Here is a 25,964-nt window from a genome sequence, read left to right on the forward strand (position 1 = left end):
GACCCCACAAAGATGTGGGTGTAGTGGGGAGAGTTGAGGTTAGGGTGTGGTGGAGAGGGTTAGGGTTAGGGTAAGAGTTAGGGTTACGAGGTCAGGGGTCGATTTCACAAAGAGTTATGACCAGTCCTAACTTAGGAGATCCTAAAGTTAGCCTCGTCCTAACTCGAGACTAGTCTTAACTCTTTGTGAAAACCACCCCTAGGGTTGGTTGGGAGCGTTAGGGCTTTTTCCAGGCTGGTATTCTAATGTAACTAAAAGTCAAGTAGGATTTGACACTTTGCATGCTGGAAATATACGATATGGAAAAGTTTGCGGTAACACCATGTAATGACTAACTCTAAATAAGTTGGGGTGGCTCTAATCGTCTTCTGGAGAAAACTTTCTGGCATACTGATCAAAACGTGGAGTTGAAACCAAAAGTTCTTTTCAGAACCACCCCAACTCGATTAGAGATGGTCATTACATGGTGTTACCGCAACCTTTCCATGACTACAAGTTGAACACTTCTACTCACCAGGGTACCTCTCTTCATCAACTGGGTCAATATTTCATCCACATTGGTGTTAAATAACAAAGACAACTGACAACCTCTCTCTGCTACATTGCTATATAACAACACAATTAAAAAAAGAATTTTAGTAATTTTATCCGTTAAAGGATCATTCTTGTTGAATATTTAGTTAATTTAGTTTTGAAAGGCCAGTTCAAATTCTGTAACAGGACAATAGATTCTTAAAGTGCATGTACAAGGGCCACCAACATGAGGAATAGTCTTTAGTAAAGGCATATTTGGCTCTCGGAAAAAAAGGCACTGGACACCTTTGGTAATTGTCAAAGACCAGTCTACTCACTTGTTGTATCTCAACATATGCACAAAATAACAAACCTGTGAAGGTTTGAACTCAATTGGTCGTCCAAGTTGAGAGATAATAGTGGAAGAATAAACACGAAGCTGAGTGCTTTCAGATGCTTGATTTCGAGACCTCTAAATCAATTTCTGAGGTCTCGAAATCAAATTCTGGAAAATCAGTTCTTTCTTGATAACTACGTTACTTCAGAAGCAGCCTACATGTACAGCTCTCTATTGATCGTTAACAAGTAAGTTTTTATGTTAACAGCGATTACAGTGTTAACAGTGATGCCTTTAAAGACATGAACTTGCCCTCATGAAAGACCGAGACTTGCTATAAAGTATTTGCCCAGAAATACTTGTGAATTACCATGAAACATAATTCTTGAGAGTTGCCCTTAAACACTTGCGACATACCCAGAAGTCTAGGGCCCTGCCGAATTGGCGAATACAGCTATAGCCAAATTTCTACATAATAATTTTCGCAACAGCTGTACCTTCCCATTCCAACATGACCTAAACTTGACAAGGAAGACCTTTAGACCTGCCCTGAACAAGTCCCTTTGCCCAGAACACTGCAGAAAGACTACAGACTTCATTTCATTTCATTTATTCTGAATGAAGCCACGGAACCGCAGAAAAGTTTCTTAATCTCTATACTAGCCAAGAATCCAATGGAGAGACCACAAGGAAGGAAGTTTCAGTTTTAGAATAAGGAGTAAATTCCCAGAGCCTTATTCCAGGGAAAACTCATTCAGACAGAAAGGGATGAAACCCAATCAACCGCATGATTTCAACCGCAGGCCCGTATGTTCGCTTTAGAAAGGGCAAAAGCACCAAGGCATTTTGTTCTTTGTAAAGGGCACCTAAAAGGAAATTGTAAATTTTTAATGTAGAATTTCAAGGGCACCAAGGCAATGACCAGGAGGCATGGAGGTAATCGCTTTTGTCAGCCTAGAACTGGGATCTTAGAGATGGAAGGGGAGGAACGATACCACTACACCAACCCGACCACCTCTGACGAAAAGTTTGCCGAAACGTTGAGACCAATTCAAGAACTGACTCCGCGGTAGTGCAGTTAATTCTGATCCTATAAGCTAAAATAGTAGTTCAAGCCAATTTTCTATACCTTCCGCCCGGGTAGTAGCTAAAAAGCAGGACAGTTCTTTTCAGAACTTTTTAGAACGTCCGAATAAATCTACTCCGCGGTAGTAGTATAAAGAAAAACAGTTCTCTAAGAACAAACTCTAACTGGCAAGTAGATGCACACATGGAGTTACCTCACCGTACAATGCCTCAAACCAAATCTTATATATAAGCACATTTACCTTGGGGTAATGATGTCAATATAGATCTGGTCGCCATCGTCAGTGGCCTTGCCGCTCTCATCAGGAGTCTTAGATGGTTTTGGTCTACTAAAGTGAAGCTTAATGAGATACTCCAAGTATCCAGTCAACAGGACAGACTTCTTCCGCAAAGCTGCCATCGATGTCTTGGAGAAAACCTGGAATAAATAAAATCAATATAAATGTTTATCTGTTTACAAAGTATTTCTGTCTGTTGATGACTAAGTATATAATATAATATATTTTTATCCTTTTTACACCGATATGTATTTATAAAAGCACTGAATACTCGGTACTTTCCCAAGTTCTGTGCATTGCTAGATGTGCAACTACTAGAATGTCTCCTGGAGGGATCCCATCAGTCACCAACCTGGAGCTCTATGGTAATATCCCCCACTGAGTGAGAAGACCAAGGAGCGCCTTGCTGGTCACTGTTTACGGCACCCAGAGCTTCCAGCCAATAAAGCCATCGTGTGGGAGCCCACTCACAGCAGGCGCGGCCCCGGAAGACCCACCAAGACCATGCTCGAGACCCTAATTAAAGATGCAGGAGTAATCAACAAGGGGGGGGGGGGGGGAGGAACTAATCAGCTGTCTGCAGGATAGAGTTGTGTGGCGTGTCAGACACAGAGCCCGACTCAAACATGCAGCAACTTCAAAACGTGGGTTGACTGAGTGAGTGAGTGACTGCAGCCAGAAGGCCTTCAGTTCTCATATCCCTGGCCATATATTAAAATTCTATATTTTTTACAAGTCTATACAACAAATTTAAAAAACATTATACATCAATAGAAGGATGTCCACAAGTTAAAATGTGAATGTTGATTAGAAAGAAATCTACCTCTAGGCTAGCCTTGACTGGAATGACAGAAAGGAATCCAGGATTGGAGATTCTGTAGCCAGCTATGCCTGGTGCTAGATCCATCTCTGTAAGCAATAGTAGAATTAATATTGGTCAAATCCATAGAGTAATATATAAAAACTAGAGGGCGCACAAGTGATGACCGCACAGTGGAAAAATTACTCGTTTGTGCTTTTTAATGATCGAACCAAACAGTATTTGCCTACCATGTGTACATGTTAGCTTTATTGTCTGTCTGATGCACTGTGAGATTCTGATTCTGCTGCGTGTCCTTCATTAAAATCTGACAAAATATGCATAAAATAACAAATCTGTGAAACCTTAGCTCATCGAAATGGCAAAAATTGCCAAAACTTGTGTGCTTTCTGATACTTGAAAAAGACCTAAAAGTGTTTCAAATTCAGATATTTTTGTGAAAAACTTACGTTTTTCTCAAAAACCACATTACTTCAGGGAGAGTAGTTTCTCACAATGTTTTACATTAACAACAGCTCTCTGTTGCTTATTACCAAGTAAGATTTTATGCTAGTATTTGCTTTGAGCCGAGCCATCGATTTCACCAAACTCTTCCCAACTTAGGATTCATCTTAGCACTGAGGATGAGTTAAGTTCCGTATCTCAAGACGTAGGACACATTGAACCCATCCTAAATTAGAGCGGGTTACTGGTCCTAACTCGAGATAAGATTAATCCTAGCGTTTTGTGAAATCGGCTGCAGTGCCTTTAAATTATCAAGGGTGGATTTCACAAAGGTAGTCCTAACTTAGGACTAGTCCTAGGCAATGCTAAGAGATAGGACTGGTCCTAAGTTAGGACTGGTCCTATCTCTTAGCATTGCCTAGGACTAGTCCTAAGTTAGGACTGTCTTTGTGAAATCCACCCCAAGAAGTATAAATGTGAAAACAGGTAAACAATTGTTGTACTCACCATTACTCATGTCAAACCGTGTGTTCATCTGGTGGCCCCACCAACCTGTGAGCCTGAAGAAATTCACACTAATAAGAAGCTTTGCTCAATAATTCTTTATCAAGATCTTATGAACCACAAGGACTGACTGTATTGAGTAAGGGGCAATTCAGAATAGTTTTTTGTTTTGACCACCTTATCCATCAAATTTCCACTTACAATGTTAAAGGAACACGTTGCCTTGGATCGGACGAGTTGGTCTTCGAAAAGCGTTTGTTATCATTTTTTTATAAAATGCATATGAGTAGAAAGATGCTGTAAAAGTAGAATACAATGATCCACAAAAACATGCCTCGAATTTGCACGGTTTTCTTTTTACCTCCTCGACTAAAACGGTTGCCCATTAATGGGAGTCAAATTTTTGACTCCCATAAATGGCCGACCGTGTTAGTTCGCACAGTAAAGGAAAACCACGCAATTTCAAGGCAAACTTGTGTGGATCATTGTATTCTACTTTTAAAACATCTTTCCAACCATATGCATTTTATAAAAAAACGGTTACAAACGCTTTGTGTAGACCAACTCGTCCGATCCAAGGCAACGTGTTCCTTTAAATGGCTTCACATTACGCACTGAAAAACAAATTAATGTCTCAAGAGAAATAAATAATTCAGATCAAAGGTTTCCAAGAAATTTTGAACTTTAAAGTTTGTGCGTTCAACATGGGGGTCAACAACATACAAAATAATTATATAAAATAAAGGTGATATGTAACCAATGAAAAGTTTCCGAGATATGTTGAACTTTAAAGTTTGTGCGTTAAACATGGGAGTCAACAACATACAAAATAATTATCCAAAATAAAGGTGAGTAGGCTTACCTTGGGCGTGTATTTGCAGCATGCTTGTTATGAAGGAAAGCACCTGCTAAGGCCCCAGCACCACCATTCAAATACTTGTAATAAAACAGACAAAATACCCCAAAAAAATTAAAAAACATGGTTGCACTGGAATAACATCTATTAAATAACTGTTGGTTTTTAGGCAGCTCTGTCCTTTCATTTAAAAAAATATAAATCTGTTTCACAACAACATTTTAACAGAAGTTAAATTTGCATCAGGGATGAAGAACACTATTTGGTTTTACCCATGCACCTATGTGTGTAAGCACTGTATACTCAGTAATTTTCCTGACTCCTGTGAAAAAAAATCGAAGGCATATTACGACCTTTGTCAATCTATAGCAGTATGTCCTACCAACTAGACCACCAAGGTTGCCCGGTAGCTAGAGGCAGTTTGTATCCTCTATTTTAGCACCAATTTAATAGATACTAAAAATTGTAATATTTCACTTTTTTCTGAATTTTAAATGTTATTCACTCCCTTGGCCATGAGGTTTAAGTTTGTTTGTATGTTTATTGTGTGGTTTGTTTGTTTAAAGACACTGGACACTGTATTTTCAGTATCTCAACATATGCATAAAATAACAAGCCTGTGAAAATTTGAGCTCAATTGGTCATCGAAGTTGCGAGATAATAATGAAAGAAAAAGACACCCTTGTCACAAGAAGTTGTGTGCTTTCAGATGATTGATTTTGAGACCTCAAGTTCTTAATTTGATGTCTAAAATCAAATTCGTGGAAAAATACTTCTTTCTTGAAAACTACGATACTTCAGAGGGAGCCGTTTCTCACAATGTGTTATACTATCAAACCTCTCCCCCATTACTCCTAACCAAGTAGGTTAAAAAGTAATAGTTAAAAAGCAGGACAGTTCTTTTCAGAACTGAGGAGTCCCCTGAACCTCTGATTGTCTACTCCGCGGCAGTAGAATAAAGCAAGACAGTTCTCTAAGAACAACTCTACCTGGCAAGTAGATACACACATGGTGTTACCGCAAACCAAATAAACAAGTAAGGTTTTCTGCCAATATTTATTTTGAGTAATTACCAATAGTGTCCACTGCCTTTAATAAACCTGAATTATACATATGAATATTGTACTTGTTCTCACTTTGTACGTGCACCATGAAGCAAAGTCTACATCCCAGTCATGTAGTTGGAGTTCAATGTTTCCTACTGCGTGGGCCAGGTCAAAGCCGACGATACAACCCTGTAAAATACAAAGTTGAGCAAACAGTCACGGAATCAGATTATTACCAGCCAATGAACAACCCCCCCTAAAAAAACCAAAACACAAAACAAGTAGGTAACTTTCATTTAGAAAAAAACTATTCTGTTTGTTAGTTATGTGTTAGAAATGAAAAAAAAAAGGATGGTCAGTGTGCATGTTAACACAAGTAGCCACTTCACTGCTAACTTTGTTGCTAAATATTTTGATGCTAATTTTTGGAGTTAGCAGGAAAGTTAGCAGCGAAGTTAGCAACAAAGTTTACTATTTTTGCATTCACACGGCAACAAATTTTTGCTGTTAGCTACAAATTAGCAGCGAAGTTAGCTACTAGTGAGGATGGGTGTGGTGAGAGGTCATTAAAAACCATTATAACACACCTCTTGCTTTTTCAGTATTCTGGTTGGCTGAAACACGGTCACATGGGATGAACTAATATAGGCTAGTGATCGCGCGCGCGTATTTTGCGGGGAAAGTACCAGAGCGGGCACTAGTCTTTGCAAATAGTGCCTGCGGTAACAGCGTCCTCTCTTGACTTGAAACATGAACAAACTACAAAATTCCTTTTTCTGTTCTTATTTGACATTTTAAGACCGAGCTGTGTTATAAAACACATATTGACTGGTATAATTCTGTAACTAGTGTCTGTCTATTCCCCCTCGGGCTTGTGAGTGACCAGAAGAGGGGCCTATTTCCATCGGCTCTCGGCCTTGGGGAAATAGGTCGCTCCTCTGGTCACTCAAAGTCCCTCGTGGGAATAGACATATACTAGTTACCTCGTTGCCAGTCAATATGTGTATACTAAAACTTGACAACTCCCAGACAGCCAGTCTGGACACTGGTGTCTGGGTGAGCATTGTGTAACTGGGATGGCATGTGAGCCAGCAGCCGATTTCACGAAATTGTACGCAACTGTGTAAGTCCACTTGCGCAATGTTTACGGCGCAAGTTGCTTCATAAACATTGCACAAGAGGACTCACGCAGTTGCATAAAGTTTTGTGAAATCGGCTACTGGAGTGGTGGAAGTGTAATAGCACAACAAAATACAAGCTTACACTCATCTTTAAACTAAGTTTGACATTTTTCTTTACCTTTTCATGTCCAGCCTTGGTTATTGCCTCCATGTCAAATACTTGTCCGGTGTAATACTGCACGCCTGGTAGTAGAATGACAGCTATACTGTCTCCTTCACGCTCTATTGTATCTATCACATCAGACATGTGCACTGCCTGTTCATCCTGTATAAATCAACCAATAATGTAAAACATTTATTCCTAACAAAACAGTTGCTGGCAGTGTAAGCACTTTATGTAATCCACCACATACATAAACTGAAAAACCTGTAGAAGTTTGAGATCTTTTAAAGGCACGGACACTATTGGTAATTACATGTACATAAAATAATTGTTAGCATAAAGACTTACTTGTTAACGATCAATGGGGAGCTGTTAATAGCATAAAACATCTTGAGAAACGGCTCTCTCTGACGTAGTTTTCAAGAAAGAAGTGATTTTCCACTAAAATATTTGAATTTGTTTTTAAGACCTCAGAATTAGATTTTGAGGTTTCGAAATCAAGCATCTGTGTGTAAGCACAAAACTTCGTGTGACAAAGGTATTTTTTCTTCCATTATTATCTCGCAGTTTCAACGACCAATTGAGTTCAAATTTTCACAGGTTTGTAATTTTGTGCGTTAGTTGAGATACAGCAAGTGATGAGTGAGAAGACTGTGATGAGTAAGAAGACTGGTCTTTGACAATTACCAAAGGTGTCCAGTGTCTTTAAGTTCAGTTAATAATAACACACATTTAGGTAGCTCTTAATACAGGGTTTCTAAGCGCTGAAACGTAAAAGTAATTAAAAACACTACATAATGACCATAACAAAGTAAGTGTACGATAACAAACGACATGTGAGATGAAATAGCCGAGACTGTAATCAAGCTTAGATGGATCAAAACAAGTGGGTTTTGAGGGCAGTCTTAAATGAGTCCAGTGAAGTGGAGGGGTTGTTCAAACAAAAACAAGATCGTTCTGCTCTGCGAAGCAAAACAGCTAATTACTGTTTCTTAGATGACCTACATGTAACAACGTATCAGGAACTATGCAAAGCGGCGCTTACATAAAACACACTAAGCGTTATTTTCATCATTGAAAGTTTCCTTGCAAATTGCTCTTTTAGAACTATACAATTTAGAACGAATCATGCGTTATTTAAATGACTTCCGGAAGTCTGAAAAAAAAAAAAACATAATAATAATAATAATAATAATAATAATAATAATAATTTTTTTATGTTTTTAAATAAACGCTATGAAACAGCTAAAAACACTTTAACGAAAACAAGAGCTTTTTCGCTCTGCGAAGCAAAACAGCTAATTACTGTTGCTGGGATGACCTACAACAGCAAAAGGATTAGCTCAAACCTCCATGTTCAACACAAAAGACAAGATATTTGAACAAATAATGTGCGTTCACGACCTACATGCGCACACCTCTGGTATACACTACCTCAAATACATGGAACTTGAATACCTACATACTTGCAAACACTTTGATCGTCGAGTCGGGTAACACATCCAGAACAAAATTGCAGTAACGGTTACACAGTGAAACCAAATATTTATAATACACAAAGCCATGGCGTCACTAAACTTGAAAGTGGTGAAGCTTTTACTCATCTTTGTTTATCTAATGCCTGATTATTACAAAGCTAGCGGGAGATGTTTCCGTAGAGCTACAAAGGAAACTTGTCCAGCAGGATGGAGCAAGTGGGAAAATCACTGCTACAAGGTTATTGATGAGCCCCTTCAATGGGCTAATGCAAAAAATAAATGCATTGAGATTGGGGGCGTGATGACCACCCCAATTTCTCTGGAGGAGCACGGCCACCTCTGGACCATCACAGATGGTTATATTTGGATTGACTGCACTGATATTCAAGAAGAAGGTGAGTGCCAATTATTTAATTTTAGATTTAGCAATCAATGAAATAAAAAGTGTCTGGACATATCAGATGCTGATTGTACATTTATAGGCAAATCATACTACCGCAGGTCTGATACAACAAGGAGGCAACGAAGGCGATTGCCTCCATGCCCCCTGGTCATTGCCTTGGTGCCCTTGAAATGCTCCAGTAGAAATTTACAATTTTCGCATAGAGTGCCCTTTACCAAGGAGAAAATGCCTTGGTGCCCTTGCCTTTTTACAAAAGCGAAGCATACAGGCCTGTTAATGTAACGACCGTAACGCAAGTTTAATGTGTTGGTGTTATTCAATAAACTTCAAATGTGTTTTTCAACGTTACTTTATTATTCAACCACAGTGTGTATTCCAGCAACCCCGATCTTGCCTGATCTTGGGATACTGTATAGAATGCACAGTTTCAGAAAAAACACTATCTAAAACCCAGACAAACTTAATCGCTGGATTTAACATGACCAACATACCCCCTAATCCACTCTGAATGGCAAATGTTTCCCGTATTTGATTGTTTTTAACATTTAGTTTTCCACTTTAGCCTTTAAGCATGTCGACAGCTATGGTGGAAACGATGGGTCATTAACTGTTGTTTGCATTTAAACCATAGGTCCCTTTGGTTGGTAGGCAGTTTGCAATCAGGGCCAATTTCATGGCTCTGCTTACCGTAAGCACAGAATCGGCGCTTACGGAAGCAGGGAATTCTGTGCTTACGGCAAGCGTATTTCACTGGTTAGCGGCGAATTTGGGCTTCTGCGCGTGTGTACTCCACGTTACTAGGCATTCTACGCTTACAAGGATAGCGCAGAAATTCGGCGCTTGCACGTGAGCGGGGAATCGTGATCGAAAGCACAGAATTCAGCGGTAAGCAGAGCCATGAAATTGGGCCCTGCTCATTCTATTTTCCCATTAAGTTTTTGCAGTTTCAACTTTGATGTTTTATCTCAGAAATGGAGAGTGTCAGCCGTAACGAAAGGATTGTTGGCAATTTGTGACGTTATTGCAATCCATCAATTGTGTTGAAATGTGTTGGGTTGTTGGGCAATCAAAGCATATTACAAATCTCCATTTATTTAAAAATGAGAAGATGAAAAAAGTGACATTAAGTCCACTTTGATGTCTGTCCTTATCTTTAAAGGCACCTGGGAGTGCAAGGATGGAGCAACTGACGTTGACTTCAGGAATTGGGAAAATGGGATGGCGCCTACAAATGGAGCTGGTTGGAATTGTGGTATGCTATGGGCTTCAGTCTGGATTAATTATCCATGTTATAATTTGGCCCCAGCAGTGTGTAAGCAATCAGTGGCATAAAAGTACCAATGATCTACACACATTCATCGATCAGTGAATCAGCACTGCCATCATCTTGCAAACAAGAATCACTTCAATGACACTAGTGATTGATCAAACTAAACTGTTAAAAAGTAGCATAGATTGTAACAATAGAGAGGTTTCCGTTCACGTCAGCCACTTGGATTTTGTTTCACAAAATATGTGTCACTTGAGGGAGTTCGCATTCATCATAGTGTTTTTCCGACAAGCATGACCGATAGAGACCCCGTGTTACACTGCATTTTTATCGTTTTGCTTGCAGATGACTAACAATTTTCTGTCTACATGTATATCGAGCACGACACCAGTGAAAGCAATTCCGTTGGAAATGTTTTTGATCTGGGACAAAAAGACAAATAAAAGTGTGCAAAACAGTATCCGTTTTTCTACAACGCAAATGAGCTCCTGTGACCATTGCTAAAGTGTGTGCAAAATACGATAGTCTCGGATACACGTCACGTGAATACACAAAGTGTTGACATATCGGTATCTGTATGTGTATCCGTAGACTTGCGAAACCTCTCTAATTATGTATGTAAAACCTCCTAGGCCTTTTACCAGTATCACATACAACCCGCCATTAACCCTGAACCTCCATAAAAATCCATTATACCAAAAATTAATGAAGAATTTAGAAGGGCTGAGGGCCTTGGGACCAATAACATTTGCTTTTCACTGTGTCAGGCATTGACAACAATGTGGTGTGGAGTAAAAGAGAAGAGGAGGATATTGGAAGATTGAGGTCACCTGGGCACAATTTCACCCTGTAAGCACAAAAAGCTTGCTAAGCACAAACAAATCTTGCTTAAGAAATAGCTTACCAGCTAGACTACCATAAGGTTACAATTGCAATACGTACATGTACGACTATATCACTGATTATCTTGCCTAGCAAAGAAATTTGCTCAGCAGAATTGTCTGCCTAAAACCACTGAAGACCGTTGGTGATTGTCAAAGACCAGTCTTCTCGCTTGGTGTATCCCAACATACATGTATGCATAAAATTACAAACCTGTGAAAATTTGGAAAAATAATGGAAGAAAAAACAACTTTATACCACAAGTTGTGTGCTTATACACATGCTTGAATTCGATACCTCAGTTGAGGTCTCGAATTAAATTGAAATATTTTAGTGAGAAATTACTTCTATCTCAAAAACTTTGTTACTTCAGAGGGAGCCATTTCTCACAATATTTTAAATTTCCGACAGCTCTCCATTGCTCGTTACCAAGTACATGAAGTAAGTTTTAAGCTAACAATAATTTTGAGTAATCGCCAATAGTGTCCATTGCCTTTAACCTTTATGAATTTGGGCCTAGGATTAATAAAGGCCTAGTGATCGAGAGTTGAGGGAAAAGTACATTAATGTTGCTCAAAAGAGAATATTGATTATTATTATCACATAGTTTTATAAGCACACCATTCAGTCATTTTGAGCTTGTCAAATTAGGCCTAAGGGGTTTTATTTTCAAGGGGAAAACAATTTCATCAAAGCATGTAAGCATAAAACTTGCTTAGCACATACGAATCTTGCTTAACAGAAACTGGTAACCAGCCAAATTTAAACCAAGTTTGCATTGTTGCATCTGGTGGCAAACTCATTTTTATTTGCTATGCAGTACATGTATTTCTGCTTAAAGGCAGTGGACACTATTGGTAAATGTCAAAGACTAGCCTTCACAGTTGGTGTATCTCAACATATGCATAAAATAACAAACCTGTGAAAATTTGAGCTCAATCGGTCATCAAAGTTGTGAGATAATAATGAAAGAACACCCTTGTCACACAAAGTTGTGTGCGTTTAGATGGTTCATTTCATACCTCAAATTCTAAACTTGAGGTCTCAAAATCAAATTCGTGGAAAATTACTTCTTTCTCCAAAACTATGGCACTTCAGATGAAGCTGTTTCTCACTATGTTTTATACCACCAACCTCTCCCCATTACTTGTCACCAAGAAAGGTTTTATGCTAATAATTGTTTTGAGTAATTACCAAGTGTCCACTGCCTCTAAAGGGAAGGTACACGTTTGGTAATTACTCAAAACAAATATTAACTTAAAAACTGACTTGGTAATGACCATTGGAGAGCTGTTGGTAATATAAAACATTGTGGAAAACGACTCCCTCTGAAGTAATGTAGTTTTTGAGAAAGAGGTAATTTCTCACTAAAGTAATAAAAGATTTCTAGCTAGAAGTCTTTTGTTCCTATCTGAAAGCACACAAGTTGACCAACAAGGGTATTTTTTCTTTCATTATTTTCTTGCTACTTCGATGACCAATTGAGCCCAAATTTTCACAGGCTGGTTATTTTATGGTTATGATGGGATACACCAAGTGAGAAGACTGGTCTTTGACAATTACCAACAGGTTCCTTCCCTTGAACAGTTTTATGAAATTGGGCAGATCTGTTTCAACAGAGCAGAGAAATCTCCACTTTCCAAATAGATCGCTGAAAAACCCCAAAGTCCAAACAATACAAACAATGTGTCACTGGGTCCTCAAACATTTATTCATAAATACCCCAGACAGTTTCTCGACCCCTATTGGTGGAGAGTGCGTCAAGTGGGTGTGAATAAACCTATTATTAATGACCGGTAAAAAGTGTTAATTTATGGGCGCGACACGCGACCTTGCACATGTTCTTATAAGACAGTTTCTTCATTCCTATTGGTCGAGAGCAATGGCTGGAACAGTTGTGCCACATCACGCGATACGCGCAACGCCCACAGCATTCCCTTATAAGGAGTTGTTTACGTGAGGGAAGCGGAGGGCTGTACCATTCGTAGCTGGAGGGGTGTTGTGTTGAAAGAAATCATTTAACAATTATAATTTTTGCATTTATTTTACTTTTTGACCAAAAAGTGATGATGTTTTTGACCGAAAAGGTTTTTATGAATTGGAATCAAAATGTGTTGAATCGGTTTTCAACTAGTGGTCTAAACCCGCCGAGGCCTGGTTCTTTATAATTTACCTCGACTTCGTCTCGTTAAAATTATCAAGAACCAGGCCTCGTTGGGATTAAACCATTAGTTGAAACCTCTTCACCACACATTGATTCCCTTATTCATGTACACAAAATGCTAAGTGGCAAGGTTAGTGAAACCCAGTGTATTCAAACAAAACATTTTTGTCTGTAGTAAACATTTATGACAAAATTGAAGTAATTAAACTAATTTAATTAGTTAAGCTTTTTGTAGTGGTGTTATAGTATACAGTATGTCTAAATTTAAATTATTTCAGTGCTATGGTTTTAAATGAATGATCTCTTTCATGTATTCCAAAAGAGCTATTATCGTATGTGCACCATGTAAACCATTACACGGTGTGCTAAGGATTAGAACTCATATTTCAAAATCTTCGTCCCACTCACCTTGCAGTAAAAATAATTGGCGCTTTGTATCCTTTGGAAAAGTAACGTTATACGTTTATTATTATTATAATATTATTATTAATCTCCACTGTCTCTCCAGACAGATGGGTTCACCCCCCCCAAAAAAAAAACTCCCTCCTAAACCAAACTTAAAATATTTTGTCCATATTAAAATGTGTAAGCTTTGCAACACTAGTAAAATTTTATCGATCGCTGTTTTGCAACCATTGGAATCCATGGCAACGCCAAACATAAAACCGGAACACTGCCATGCCAACTCAACTCAACTGGCTGAGTTTATAATTGAATTAGTTAAATAATAAATCATTCAACTCGGGCAGTGATCCGTAAACTTATGAGAGTTGTGCTACAAGTATGTATACAACCTTAAAGGAACACGTTGCCTTGGATCGGTCGAGTTGGTCTTTGAAAAGAGTTCTGTAACCGTTTGTTATAAAGTCGGTATGGTTAGATAGATGTTTTAAAAGTAGAATAAAATGATCTACACCAATATGCCTTGGAATTGCGTGGTTTTCGTTTTACCTCGTCGACAAACACGGTCGGGCATTTATGGGAGTCAAAAAAAAATTGTTAGTTCGCGACGTAAAATGAAACCCGTGCAATTTTGAGTGATACTTGTGTGGACCACTATATTCTACTTTTAAAACATCTTTCTAACCATATACATTTCAAAACAAACGGTTTCAAACGCGTTTCATAGACCAACTCGTCCGATCCAAGGCAACATGTTCCTTTAAAGGTATTATACAAAGTACAAGTTTGGTACAAGGATGAAATCATCATTGTTTAGCCCTAAAGAGACCATTCCTTTCAGTATGATATGATCATCACCATACGCCCATACGAAAACTACATGGGTAATAAAAAACAGAAGTATGGTTTTGTTTAAGAGTTGAACATGTAGCTCCTTTTTTTAAACGGAAAACATTGAACAATGTCAAATGTCAAATGGGTCCCTTTTCTCTGACCTACAATGTACAGGTTGGCATAAAACATAGAGTAGTTGTGGATGGTTTTTCATCCACAACATTTTACATTATTTGTTAACGATCTTCCTGAAAAGTTAAAAATGTTTACTTTATGCCGATGACTAAAAGGTTTTTCGTCAGATTGGTTGTACAGCGGATACTATTTCTTTGCAGGCTGACTTATAGGGAATTCTTCACTGGTCTAAAGTTAACAGTATAACACCTTTAAACGCAAGAGCTTGAATCAGACTAAACAAAAATTATTATTAGTATTATTAAAAATGCAAGTTCAAAGTAACCAAGTTGCCTGGTTGACGTAAGCAATGTAATGGCACATCGCCTGTTTGTAGTAGGCCTACAATCCAATCATGAGATGACAAGGCTCCACTTGGGCGTTATGTATCATCATGTTGCTGTCAGTCGCATCATGGAGCTAGGACCTGTGGTCGCATAGCCTCAAAGGTTTCTTACTTTACTTGCAGCCACTCTTCAGCAAAATCTTTGGTTTTAATTTATATAAGACCATGACCTTCACAATGACATTTTATTGATTCATCTCTGTGTCAGATTTCTCTTGATTATCCGTTCTTAGAAAGCAAAATCTTTTTTCGACTTAAAACAGGGTCCACTTGCTGGGAAGATAATTATGTTCTTTTGAGAACTATACATTCTAATACTAAGGAGAAGATTTTGTGAAATTCGTGAGACGAAAAAACTACTGTGGAGTAGACTTCTCGGTTTCCGGCCGTGGAGTGAGTTCTTAATTGGTCTCAACGTTTTAACTAGCTTGCTCAAGTCATTGCAGGAGACTTAAAACAGACCAACATCAAATACATGTCATCAGGCTGTTACAGGATAATACAATATCGTGTGACTATGGGTTTGCTGCGTTTAGTACAAATTTTCTTGGTTCAAATTCTACTTGGGCACCACACATCTAACGGGAGATGTTTTCAGCCTGCCAAGGTACATGTGTCCTGCCCTCCTGGATGGAGCCAGCGAGAACTCAGCTGCTTCAAACCTATTGAAGAATTTACTTGGCTCCAGGCTCGTCTTGAATGTGAAAAGATTGGAGGTGTTATGGCCACCCCACATTCACAAGAGGATAGAGTGTACTTTCAGAATCTTACAGAATCAGAATCTTGGATCAACTGCAATGATCTTGTGACGGAAGGTAAGCTACAGTTTTGTCAACATGTTTGTTTTGACTAGAAACAGTTAGTAAATTTTAAAAGATTTTGGGTTGAACAAAGAAAATTGAGTAGAGTGGGACTAGAACCAGCGACCTCTATCTTTGAACATGTTGAAAGGGCAAGGCCATTTTCATATTGCAAAGGGCACTTCCATTTGAAAATCTTAAAGTCTATGGGAAACTATTGAAGGGCACCGAGGCCAAGACCAGGGGCAACATGGGCAATGACCTCCGTGGCCTGCGTGTAATTCCAGGCCTGGTAGCAACACTGGAGCAAACCCACCCCACCAAATAGACGTTCTGAAAATGGCATTTATACTGGCCATGTCCATGAAAACTGTGTGTGTAATGTACATCTCACTACAGTTAGTGGTTTATAATTTAAAGGGTCTATGACACTTTTGTAGGACAAAGAACACAATGTCTAAACTAAGATTTACACTAAACTTACACAGTTTGAAGATAATGATAGTAGAAAGCTTCCCTGAAAATATTACGTGCTGAGGTGCTGTAGTTTTGGGAAATGAGTAAAACAATGTCATGAAAATTATTTTAATCATTTACAAACGTATTTTCATGACATTGTTTTACTCATTTTTCAAAAACTACAACATCTCAGTAAGTAATATTTGAAGGGAAGCTTTCCACTATCATTATCTTCAAACCCTGTGAGTTTAATGTAAATCTATGGACATTTTGAAAAAGTACCCAAATCCTTTAAACAATGTTGTTCTATGCTTAAAAAAGTGTTCTCTTCTGCGTAGGTGATTGGGAGTGTGTAGACGGCCCGGCCAATATTAACAACTATTGGGTAAGCGGGGAGCCAAACAATCTTTATGGCGAACAGCATTGTGTAAAGATTTGGTCACAAGGCTGGGATGATGTACTATGTGATGACACATTTCCTGCAGTCTGCAAGCAACCTGCTTATCTGCAGTGATTTACATTGTGTGTTCATGATTTTGGGGTTGAACACTGACTAGAGTGGGACTCAAACCAACGAACTCCAAATTAATGTGCTGGCACTCTACCAACTGAGATATCTAGCCCTACATTGTATTTTGGCGGTGTCCCTAATTTGTCAATATCTTTGTTCGGGTTGCCAGTCAGAAACCATTCAACCGTTAACTGCTGTGTAGCTAGGGATCTCACCTAAAATTACGATACAACATGGAAGGCGAAAGCCAGGGGATCACCTTAAAAGAACATTACAGAATTGGTTTTGCTAACAAATCAGTTGCTGGCAGTGTAAGCACTTAATGTAATCCACCACATACATAAACTGACAAACCTGGAGAAGTTTGAGATCGATCGACCATCTGGTTCAGTCACGAGAAAATAGTGAAAAACCAATTACACATTTTGCATGAATTTTGCATTAGGCATGAATCTCAACCACATGGGGGCATAAGAACAGAAATGTTTTCTAGCGAAGTTCAAAATTATTCAACAATGCATCAGGGGTTGGCCTTAACTTTTTTTCAACTAGCCAGCAGGACCAGTTGGCTTTATTGTTACTGGTTCGCCAGGTTTTTGACTGGCGCCTGAGAACAAACACTTGATTTTGGAGCTCTACAAATGAACTTTGATTGATTGATTGATTGATTGGTCCCTCAATTTTGTTATGGTACAATATCCTGAATTTTCGATTGTAGCAATTAATTGCAACATCAAGTCATACTTTATTTATATTCAGACAGTTATTGTGTTTGTAACTTAACTTAAAAATACAGATCAGATTATTTGTCAGATAAGCATTATTAGAAAATAAATATTTTTTTCTTTCTTCATTTTTACTTAATGGTTTATTGTAAGCAATCAGCCAGTAGAGGGCGCCAGCACAGCTCTGCAGTGGAGCTAGTTGCTGGTGGGGCCCCCTGCAGTAAGATTGGAAAACCTGCTCGTCTAGAGATGTTTTTCTGTGTCTAGATTTGTGTATCGTACCATATATTTATGCCATCATTTACTAATTCTTTTCAACATTTTAACCTTATATTGTAACATTCAAGCCAATCAGCCAGTAGAGGGCGCCAGCACAGTAAGATTGGAAAACCCGCTCGCCTAGAGATGTTTTTCTGTGTTTAGATTTGTGTATTGTCAAGAACTGATGTCTGGAATAAAACTGCCAGGAAGTCGAGCAGAAATACCTGTTTGTAGGATGTTTTTATTGCTCTGGATTGTAGTCAATGAAACATCATCTTTGTGTTACAAGGTACAATCAAAGATATCAGGTTTTATTTTTAAAAACAAAAAATCATACATAATTCTATGATAAATAAACAACAAAATATTTGCAAATAACACGATATGATTACTTACCTTTCTTGATTTGAGCATGACTAGACTTGTCTTAGGATCAAAACCCTTGAGTCTAATCTGTGACTCTGCTATATACTGCAGTTGAGAAAAAGAGAATGAATGGAATAACAGTCAAAAGCTGGATAAAGTGGCCAGTTACGGGACATGAGGTACGTGCAGGTGGCCCCTTTGGATAGATGGCCCCTATGGATAGGTAGCAATTACAGATAGGTGGGCACTTTACCGTGATGGTCACTATGGGTAGCTGGCCACTTTGGGCAGGTTGCCACTACATATAGGTGACCTATAGGGCCCTATTATACTGGGGGCCACTTTGGGCAGCAGCCACTATGGACGGGTGGCCAATACTGACAGATGCCCATAACAGATGGCCACTATGAACAGGTGGCCACTATGGAAAGAGAGGACACTTTGGGTTGGTGGCCACCAGAACACTGGCCACTATGGATGGGTTGCCATTATGGGCAGCTGGCCACTACAGACAGATGACCATTAAAGATAGGTGACTATACTATTGCAAAGAAGACACTATAGACAGGTAACCATTGAAGACAGGTAAGAGAGTATTAGTGGGGTGATATGTTGCCGGGGTGATGAGTGGCTGACAACTCGAGCAGCAGAGTTTTGATTAGGGCAATTTGCCTTTCATCATAGCATAGGAGAAGTACTGAAGTACTCATTCTTACAAAGACTATTATTTGTGTAAAGCCCAATTCATACTTCCTGCGAATGCGAATGCGATATGAATGTTGACGTCACATATTTGCCACAAATAATTTGCAGAGGTTGAGTTGTGCTCAACTCTCTTGCGAATATCACTGCGAAAACACACGACAAATTCACGTCAAATTTGCATAGCCTTCGCATTTGCAGGAAGTATGGACTGGGATTTACCCTACAGTGCTATGTGTTATAAGCACCTTGAAAAAAGCTGTAAAAAGGACGAAATTTGAACCAAAGACATTCGCCATGCAAGAGCAGATCTAGTCTTACCACTAAACCACAGGGCTTTAGACCAGGATTTCATTTTTGAGAGGGCAAGGCCATTTTCATTTTTCAAAGGTCACTTGCATTGGAAATATTTAAAATCTGTGAGAATTTTTTTAATGGGCACCAAGGCCAAGACCAGGGGAACAAAGGCCGTGGCCTCTTGTGTCCTCCGTGTTATTCCAGGCCTGGAGCTTGTGGAAGTGTCGTGGCCGAGCAGTTAAGATCACCGAATTCAAACTCTGGTGTTTTTGATCAGCAGAGAGTAGGTTTGAATCCCAAGCCGTGACACTTGTGTCCTTAAGCAAGACACTTAACCATTGCTTTGTCCTTCGGATGGGACGTAAAGTTGTTGGTCCCATGTGTTGTGTAACACAAAGCACTTATCAAAAAGAGAAGGGGTTCACCCCGGTGTTCCTGACTGTGGGTGCTGTATGCGCCGTAGCACCTTGTAAACCCTTATAAGGTAATAACTAATTGGGTCTCAAATTCATCACTGTAATAACCTATATTTCTGAAAGTTTGTATAATTATACTCAGCACCTTGAGTACCTTGTTTGGTAGATACGTGCACTATATAAGACTTTGATATTATTATAGAGGCAGTTCCAACCCTATACTTTGGCAGCGGGTACAACCCTAGTTTCTCATGGTACTTACATGATCTGAAGGAAATGCATGCTCTTCAATCAAGATCTTATGGCGTTCTTTGGTAGGCTGATAAAATGAAATCTGCATTAATAAACAGAAAAGATATTGATAAGTTAATATTTCAACAAAAATATATATTTAAATATGATAATGGTAAAGAACAGTTTTAAAAAGTGCTGTTATTCTCCTAGTAAGTTGAACAGCATGGACCTATATACTGATTTTCTTTGACTGTAAAAACCATTAACTACTCTGTATGCTTATATTCTGTAATGCTGTGTTTTTGACCGTATGGAAATAAATGTGATTTGAACTGAATTAAAGAGACTGCACCAACAAGTTTAAGATGTTGATGTATAAGCTGCAATATTCTACGTCTCACTACACCAAAAAAGCGCACGACTTTAAACCACATGCCCAGAAGACGTTTGTTTATCCAGACATTTGTGAACTCTCAAGGCACACAGGTGTTCTGATTGGCGCAGTAAAAATTGCACTACACATTTTGATGGCTTGGAAATTGAAGACAAACACTGTCTGCATATAACTTTGTGCGTATGACGATGTGACCTCTGACATCACTTGTGTTTTCGCAGCCAGCTCGAAAGTACACGCAATCTTACCAAGACTACGTCTCTTTTTGCCCGGCAAAACATGACATGTACAGTGTTTTGTCAAAAGAGGGAGGTTTGAATGTAAACATAGGTCTTATCGTCTATACATTTTCTAAATTTTGGCAAAGAGTTTTTGGTGCAGTACAGACTAATGTACATGTGTCTGTGTGTTGAGGTGAACATTCAGACAGTGTATACATGTACAAATGTAGGCCTGATACTTCGCAAAGGCAACAAGGCGATTGCCTCCATGCCCCCTAGTCATTGGCAAGGTGCTTTTGAAACGCTACAGTTTCCTCATTGGGTGTAGTGCCCTTTACCGAGGAGAAAATGCCTTGGTGCCCTTGCCCTTTCAAAATGAAGCATACAGGCCTGCAGTGTACCTTATGTAGCTTGTATGCCCATAAAACCGACATAATGCATAAAGCCTTGCAACAAAAGCATTGTCAGGAATTTAATGCCCCACAAAAATTGAACAGCTTAAAGACTGATCCTTGAATACAAAAGTTCTAAAAAATACTAGCAAATAATAACAATACCATAAATTTGCAGAAAAAGTTAATGGTGTGCAAGAGATTAAATGCCTCGCAAAAATTGATTAGCATGAATAGAATAGTCCCCAAAAATACCAGCAAAAATTTAACAATGCCAGGAACTTGCCCTCATTTTATGGGAATGACCTTGGATGGTGGATGCTGTTTGGTTTGGTTCATAAAAGTGCACTGGACACAGTTCACTGCAGTAGTTGTTCCCTGCTTAAAATAAATTGAATAGTCTGAAGAGAGTGGGAGAGTTCATGATACACTTACCATCAAAAGGTGAATATTAACCGATAAACCATTCATAATTGCCACTTCATTTTCCTTTGCTCCTGCAAAAAAAAAGAAATCAATGTCAAAGTGTAAATCATTTTCATTTAACTGACAAATAAAGGTGACTGATAATTGGACATTTATGAGAAATAAATTTAAACACAAACTATACAAAATACATGATTCTTTAAAGGCAGTGGACACTATTGGTAATTACTCAATTTTTTTTAAGCATAAAACCTTACTTGGTAATGGGGAGCTGTTGATAATATAAACCATTGTGAGAAACGGCTCCCGCTGAAGTAACATAGTTTTTGTGAAAGAAGTAATTTTCCACAAGTTTGATTAAAACCTCAGATTCAGAATTAGATTTTGAGATCTGGAAATCAAGCATCTGAAAGCACACAACTTTGTGTGACAAGGGTGTTTTTTCTTTCATTTTTATCTCGCTACTCCGACAACCACTGAGTTCAAATTAGGGGTCAGCTACATAAATCATTTTCTAAGAACTTCAAGTCGGATGATGTGTAATGTGTACATAAACTTGTGCTAAACTTGTCTCAACTGACTGAAATGGGGGAAGTTTTGTTTCCTCCCCAGAACAATTCTGGAGTGCCCTAAATTGTTTGCAGTCAGTTGAACTGCTGACATGATAATCCACAATTGTTCCATTGTGTCGTGTGCACAGACATACACCAACATACACCTACCATGCTACACAAGGAACAGAAGGCACTGGGATTCATATGCTCAGCATCTCCCTTTTACCAAATTCAAATATGGCAGAAAAGAATGGACAAGCTGTTAATCATTGCATTGAGCTTGTTTACAAGTCCGAACATTCCCAAATTCCAGCATACAATGAACCATGCCAGATTTTGGGCAGTGGCTTAAAGGCAGTGGACACTATTGGTAATTACTCAAAATAGTTATTAGAATAAAACCTTACTTGGTAACGAGTAATGGGGAGCTGTTGATAGTACAAAACATTGTGTGAAACGGCTCCCTCGGAAGTGACGTAGTTTTCGAGAGAGAGAGGTAATTTTCCACAAATTTTATTTTGAGACCTCAGAATTAGATTTTGAATTCTCGAAATCAAGCATCTGAAGGCAAACAACTTCGTGCGACAAGGGTGTTATTTCTTTCATTGTTATCTCGCAACCTCGACGACCAATTGAGCTCAAATTTTCACAGGTTTGTTATTTTTTGAATATGTTGAGATACACCAAGTGAGAAGACTGGTCTTTGTGTCTTTAAGGGCATGGTTTTTCCATTCAAGGTTAACACTTACTCAGATTTTCTCACAAGAGAACGATAAAACCACATCCACAGTGGTTTTTATGAGAACATTGTTGTCCTTTTACAGAAGCACAGAATTTTTTGTCGGAATACCAAACCAAAGTGGTTAAAAAAGAATTAAGAAAAAACAAAAACACCAACTGGTTGGAAAGTTTCATGCCCATTTTAACATACCTACGACCTTTGCCATTTTAGCCTGTATGAGTTCATCTGACATGGCCCACGGCATACGACCTGACATATGACCAAGAACACCCCTGAAATATGAAAAGAAAAATAATGACAAAATCAAAATTATTTTGGGCTGAGCACTACGATATTGTAGAATACCAAACTCAACAACACTACCAATAACCTATTAGAATACTGCAAAGTCATGCCCAATACATACATGTAGCATAATAGTTATAGATATCAATATAAACCACAAGGGAAACTGACTGGGTAAATTTTGAAATGATTTTTGGGGTTGAACAAAGAATTGACTAGAGTGGGATTCGAACCAACGACCTCCGGATTAACGTGCCGGCGCTCTACTGAGCTATCTAGCCCTATATTGGCAGTGTCCCTATTTTGTCAATATCTTTGTTCGGGGGTGCCAAAATAATAATTTTAATAAGATTTTTGTTTAAAAAAAAGAGACGACTGTTGGTAAGTTTGAGGTCTTACATGTTAGCCCATTTGTCCAGTTCTTCATCTATGAGTCCCTTGAGTGATCGTAGTTTCAGACCAAGTGAGTTTCCACACATGTAGATACCATCATCCGCCATGTTGACTAGAGATTCGTCCACTGTAAACAAGACAAACAGATAAACAATTGCTGGCAAACTTGTTGTCAATGATGCCTTTCATTGGAGGTCAAAGGGAAAGTTGCTTCTCTTCAACCATTAGTACAAAGGGGTAACTTCCAGAGATTGACATTGTGCACGAAAAGCCACTGGAGCGCCGCGGCAGCTCAGGGCATTATACTCTCAAGGGAGCTGAGAAAGATTAAAGGAATGTCATTGGCCACTGTAAAGCGCATTGAGACGTTATTGTGAACATGCACTTTGAAAAACAAGCATCTGTTTGTTCAGGCCTGATACTTCATGGAGGTAATGTGGGCGATTGCATGCCCCAAAAAGAAGAAAATGCCTTGGTGCCCTTGCCCTTTAAAAAAAAGAAGCATACAGGCCTGTTTGTTCAATGGGGAAAAAGCTGGAATATTTTATTGAGAACAAGGGCTGACCTACATGTACACTACTGGACATTTCAGGCTTTTTAATCACAAATTGTCTGATTTTTCCCAAGGCAACAAAATGTGAAATCAGACTAAAGTAGAAAACTATATCATGCCTGATAAAAACTAGTTATAATATATCCATACCTGTTGGGATGGTGCTCATCTTTGGTATGTCAAACTCTTCCCTCAGATGTCTCAGTGGGTCGATACGATCCATACACTTAGCAAACTGCTGGTCCATTAGTGTGCAGGCAAAGCCCTTTGCCTGTTGAAACAACTCTTGTAATGGTGCTGATACATGGCCCTTATCATCAGAGACCTTAGGTCGTTTTGTGCTGGGTTCCTCCATGGAGTTTGATAGAGTGTGTTTAGTAGTAGATGACATGATGAGTGGAGTCAGATTTCTGAATAAATAGGAAAACAACAGATGCATGAATGATTAAGGGGTTGTCTAAAGTTTAAAGTGTTTTTTAAAGGTTTTTAAACAAGCTCTTAAAACAAATCACTGCATCATGTCATGGAAAAGGAACACAAATGACACACTATCCAGAATTCACTCCAGTGCAAAAATGTCATGAATCATGAATGAAGAAAGATCATGATTCTCATAATAAAGATAGCTTGACAAAATAAATCAATCCATAAAAATAATCGGAGAATAATCACATTGCCATTGCAAGATATCTCAGGATTTCTAGATAAAAGTAGACAATCTTTGTGCCTGAGGAAGGCAACCTTATTAATTGTTAATAATTATAACGTGTTACAATACATAATAATATTATTACAATACATAATAATATTATTATTTTGTATTGTATTGTAACACGTTACAATATCCGATACGATAGGCCTACATTTATTTACAATCCAACAAAAATAACATGAATAATAAAAGTAAAGAGTTTTTGTTACAAAGCAAAGCAAAGTAAATACCGTAACTCACGTATAACCCTGGTGACGACTGCAGGAGATCTGCTCTGAAAACTAGTGCTGTGAGAGCATGAGACGAAATGAGACTGGGAAAGTCAGAGCATCTGCCCTTACTCTATGCTCAGAGCTCAGAGGTACTGAGTGAGTGAGAATTGAACTTTGACGGATTTTTAGAATAGATCGGTTACCTAAAAAGTGCTCACTCCATCCTCCACACACAGTCACGTACCGCACGTTTTCGGTGTGCGCCCTCTCTTGGCGCGGCGAGACTGTACATAGACTGGCCCCCAGTCTTTATCCGCAAGTCGCGAGGGGGGGGGGGGGGGGGCACCAATATGGGAGCAAATTTTACCGATGCATGGACTTGGAGCGGAGTCCACGTCACATAGGAGGTAGAATTATTCGTGATGCCGGCTCCTTTTATTATGTTGGTTTAGTTTAATTAATGAAGCAAGTACCCTTTCAATGTGTTAGTTGACTTTTTCGACCACATTTTTAAAATTCATTCAATTACTTCATTCATCCGTTAATTCAGCTTCATCAATCATTCAGTACTCGTGTCGTATCAAGTTGTCACTCACGGATAAGATAGCTCAAACATTTAATGCTTATTCCTTGAATTCGATGCAGTTCAAGTTCCTCGCTACTGTGGATGGAATTCCGGTAGAGTGTAAGCGTGCGACGCGCGAATAGCCTCATTCTCCAGAGGCAGATTTACTCGAAATTTAGCAACTTTCAGTAGGCGCTGCGACTTCTTGGATGCCATGAATTAAAGACAACTATTTCCTGAAATGAAACTCATTTTGTTTCACCCTCATGAAATTCACAATACGCATGTGAACCCCTCAATGATACCATTAGTACGACATGATTTTTAACAAAGCACAAATTAATAGCACAATGAGGTGCACGCAGCCCCCAAAACAAGCTTTACTATTGGAATAAATTGTTTTGTTAGTATATTTCGACAATTTGGTGAACACACGTTACGTATTAAAAAACAGTTTTCTATATACTTACTTATTTATTATTACACTTATGAAACTTAAAATAAATACTTTGTGGAACCACTCTATATGACTATTTCACAAACAACATAATAAAACAAAGCAACAAATTACACAATTTGGCTGCAAAATGCTAAACTTTCCAACTTAGGACACTCATTGAAGC

The 25,964-nt window shown here is 38.6% G+C and overlaps 1 protein-coding gene across 2 annotated transcripts in view; it reads right to left on the reverse strand.

The window, feature by feature from the left end:
• LOC139950029 (kynureninase-like) overlaps positions 1-25,014 on the reverse strand; it is a 28,369-nt gene extending 3,355 nt beyond the window's left edge. Inside the window, exons 1-14 of one of the 2 annotated variants that reach the window (XM_071948660.1) lie at positions 24,805-25,014; positions 24,003-24,262; positions 23,306-23,426; positions 22,811-22,893; positions 21,335-21,396; positions 19,921-19,992; positions 18,274-18,348; positions 7,184-7,330; positions 5,975-6,073; positions 4,845-4,918; positions 3,986-4,038; positions 3,038-3,123; positions 2,179-2,354; positions 515-605 (exon numbers count right to left, since the gene is read on the reverse strand). In XM_071948660.1, the coding sequence (XP_071804761.1) occupies positions 515-605; positions 2,179-2,354; positions 3,038-3,123; positions 3,986-4,038; positions 4,845-4,918; positions 5,975-6,073; positions 7,184-7,330; positions 18,274-18,348; positions 19,921-19,992; positions 21,335-21,396; positions 22,811-22,893; positions 23,306-23,426; positions 24,003-24,243 (1,380 nt within the window). In that variant the 5' untranslated portion in view covers positions 24,244-24,262; positions 24,805-25,014. Of the gene's footprint in view, positions 1-514; positions 606-2,178; positions 2,355-3,037; positions 3,124-3,985; positions 4,039-4,844; positions 4,919-5,974; positions 6,074-7,183; positions 7,331-18,273; positions 18,349-19,920; positions 19,993-21,334; positions 21,397-22,810; positions 22,894-23,305; positions 23,427-24,002; positions 24,263-24,794 lie in introns of both variants that reach the window. The other variant, XM_071948661.1, reaches the window with a different exon arrangement.
• Between the last annotated feature and the right edge of the window lie 950 nt (positions 25,015-25,964).

Source organism: Asterias amurensis, chromosome 17 (assembly GCF_032118995.1).
Source record: "Asterias amurensis chromosome 17, ASM3211899v1".
Taxonomy (NCBI): Eukaryota; Metazoa; Echinodermata; class Asteroidea; order Forcipulatida; family Asteriidae; genus Asterias; species Asterias amurensis.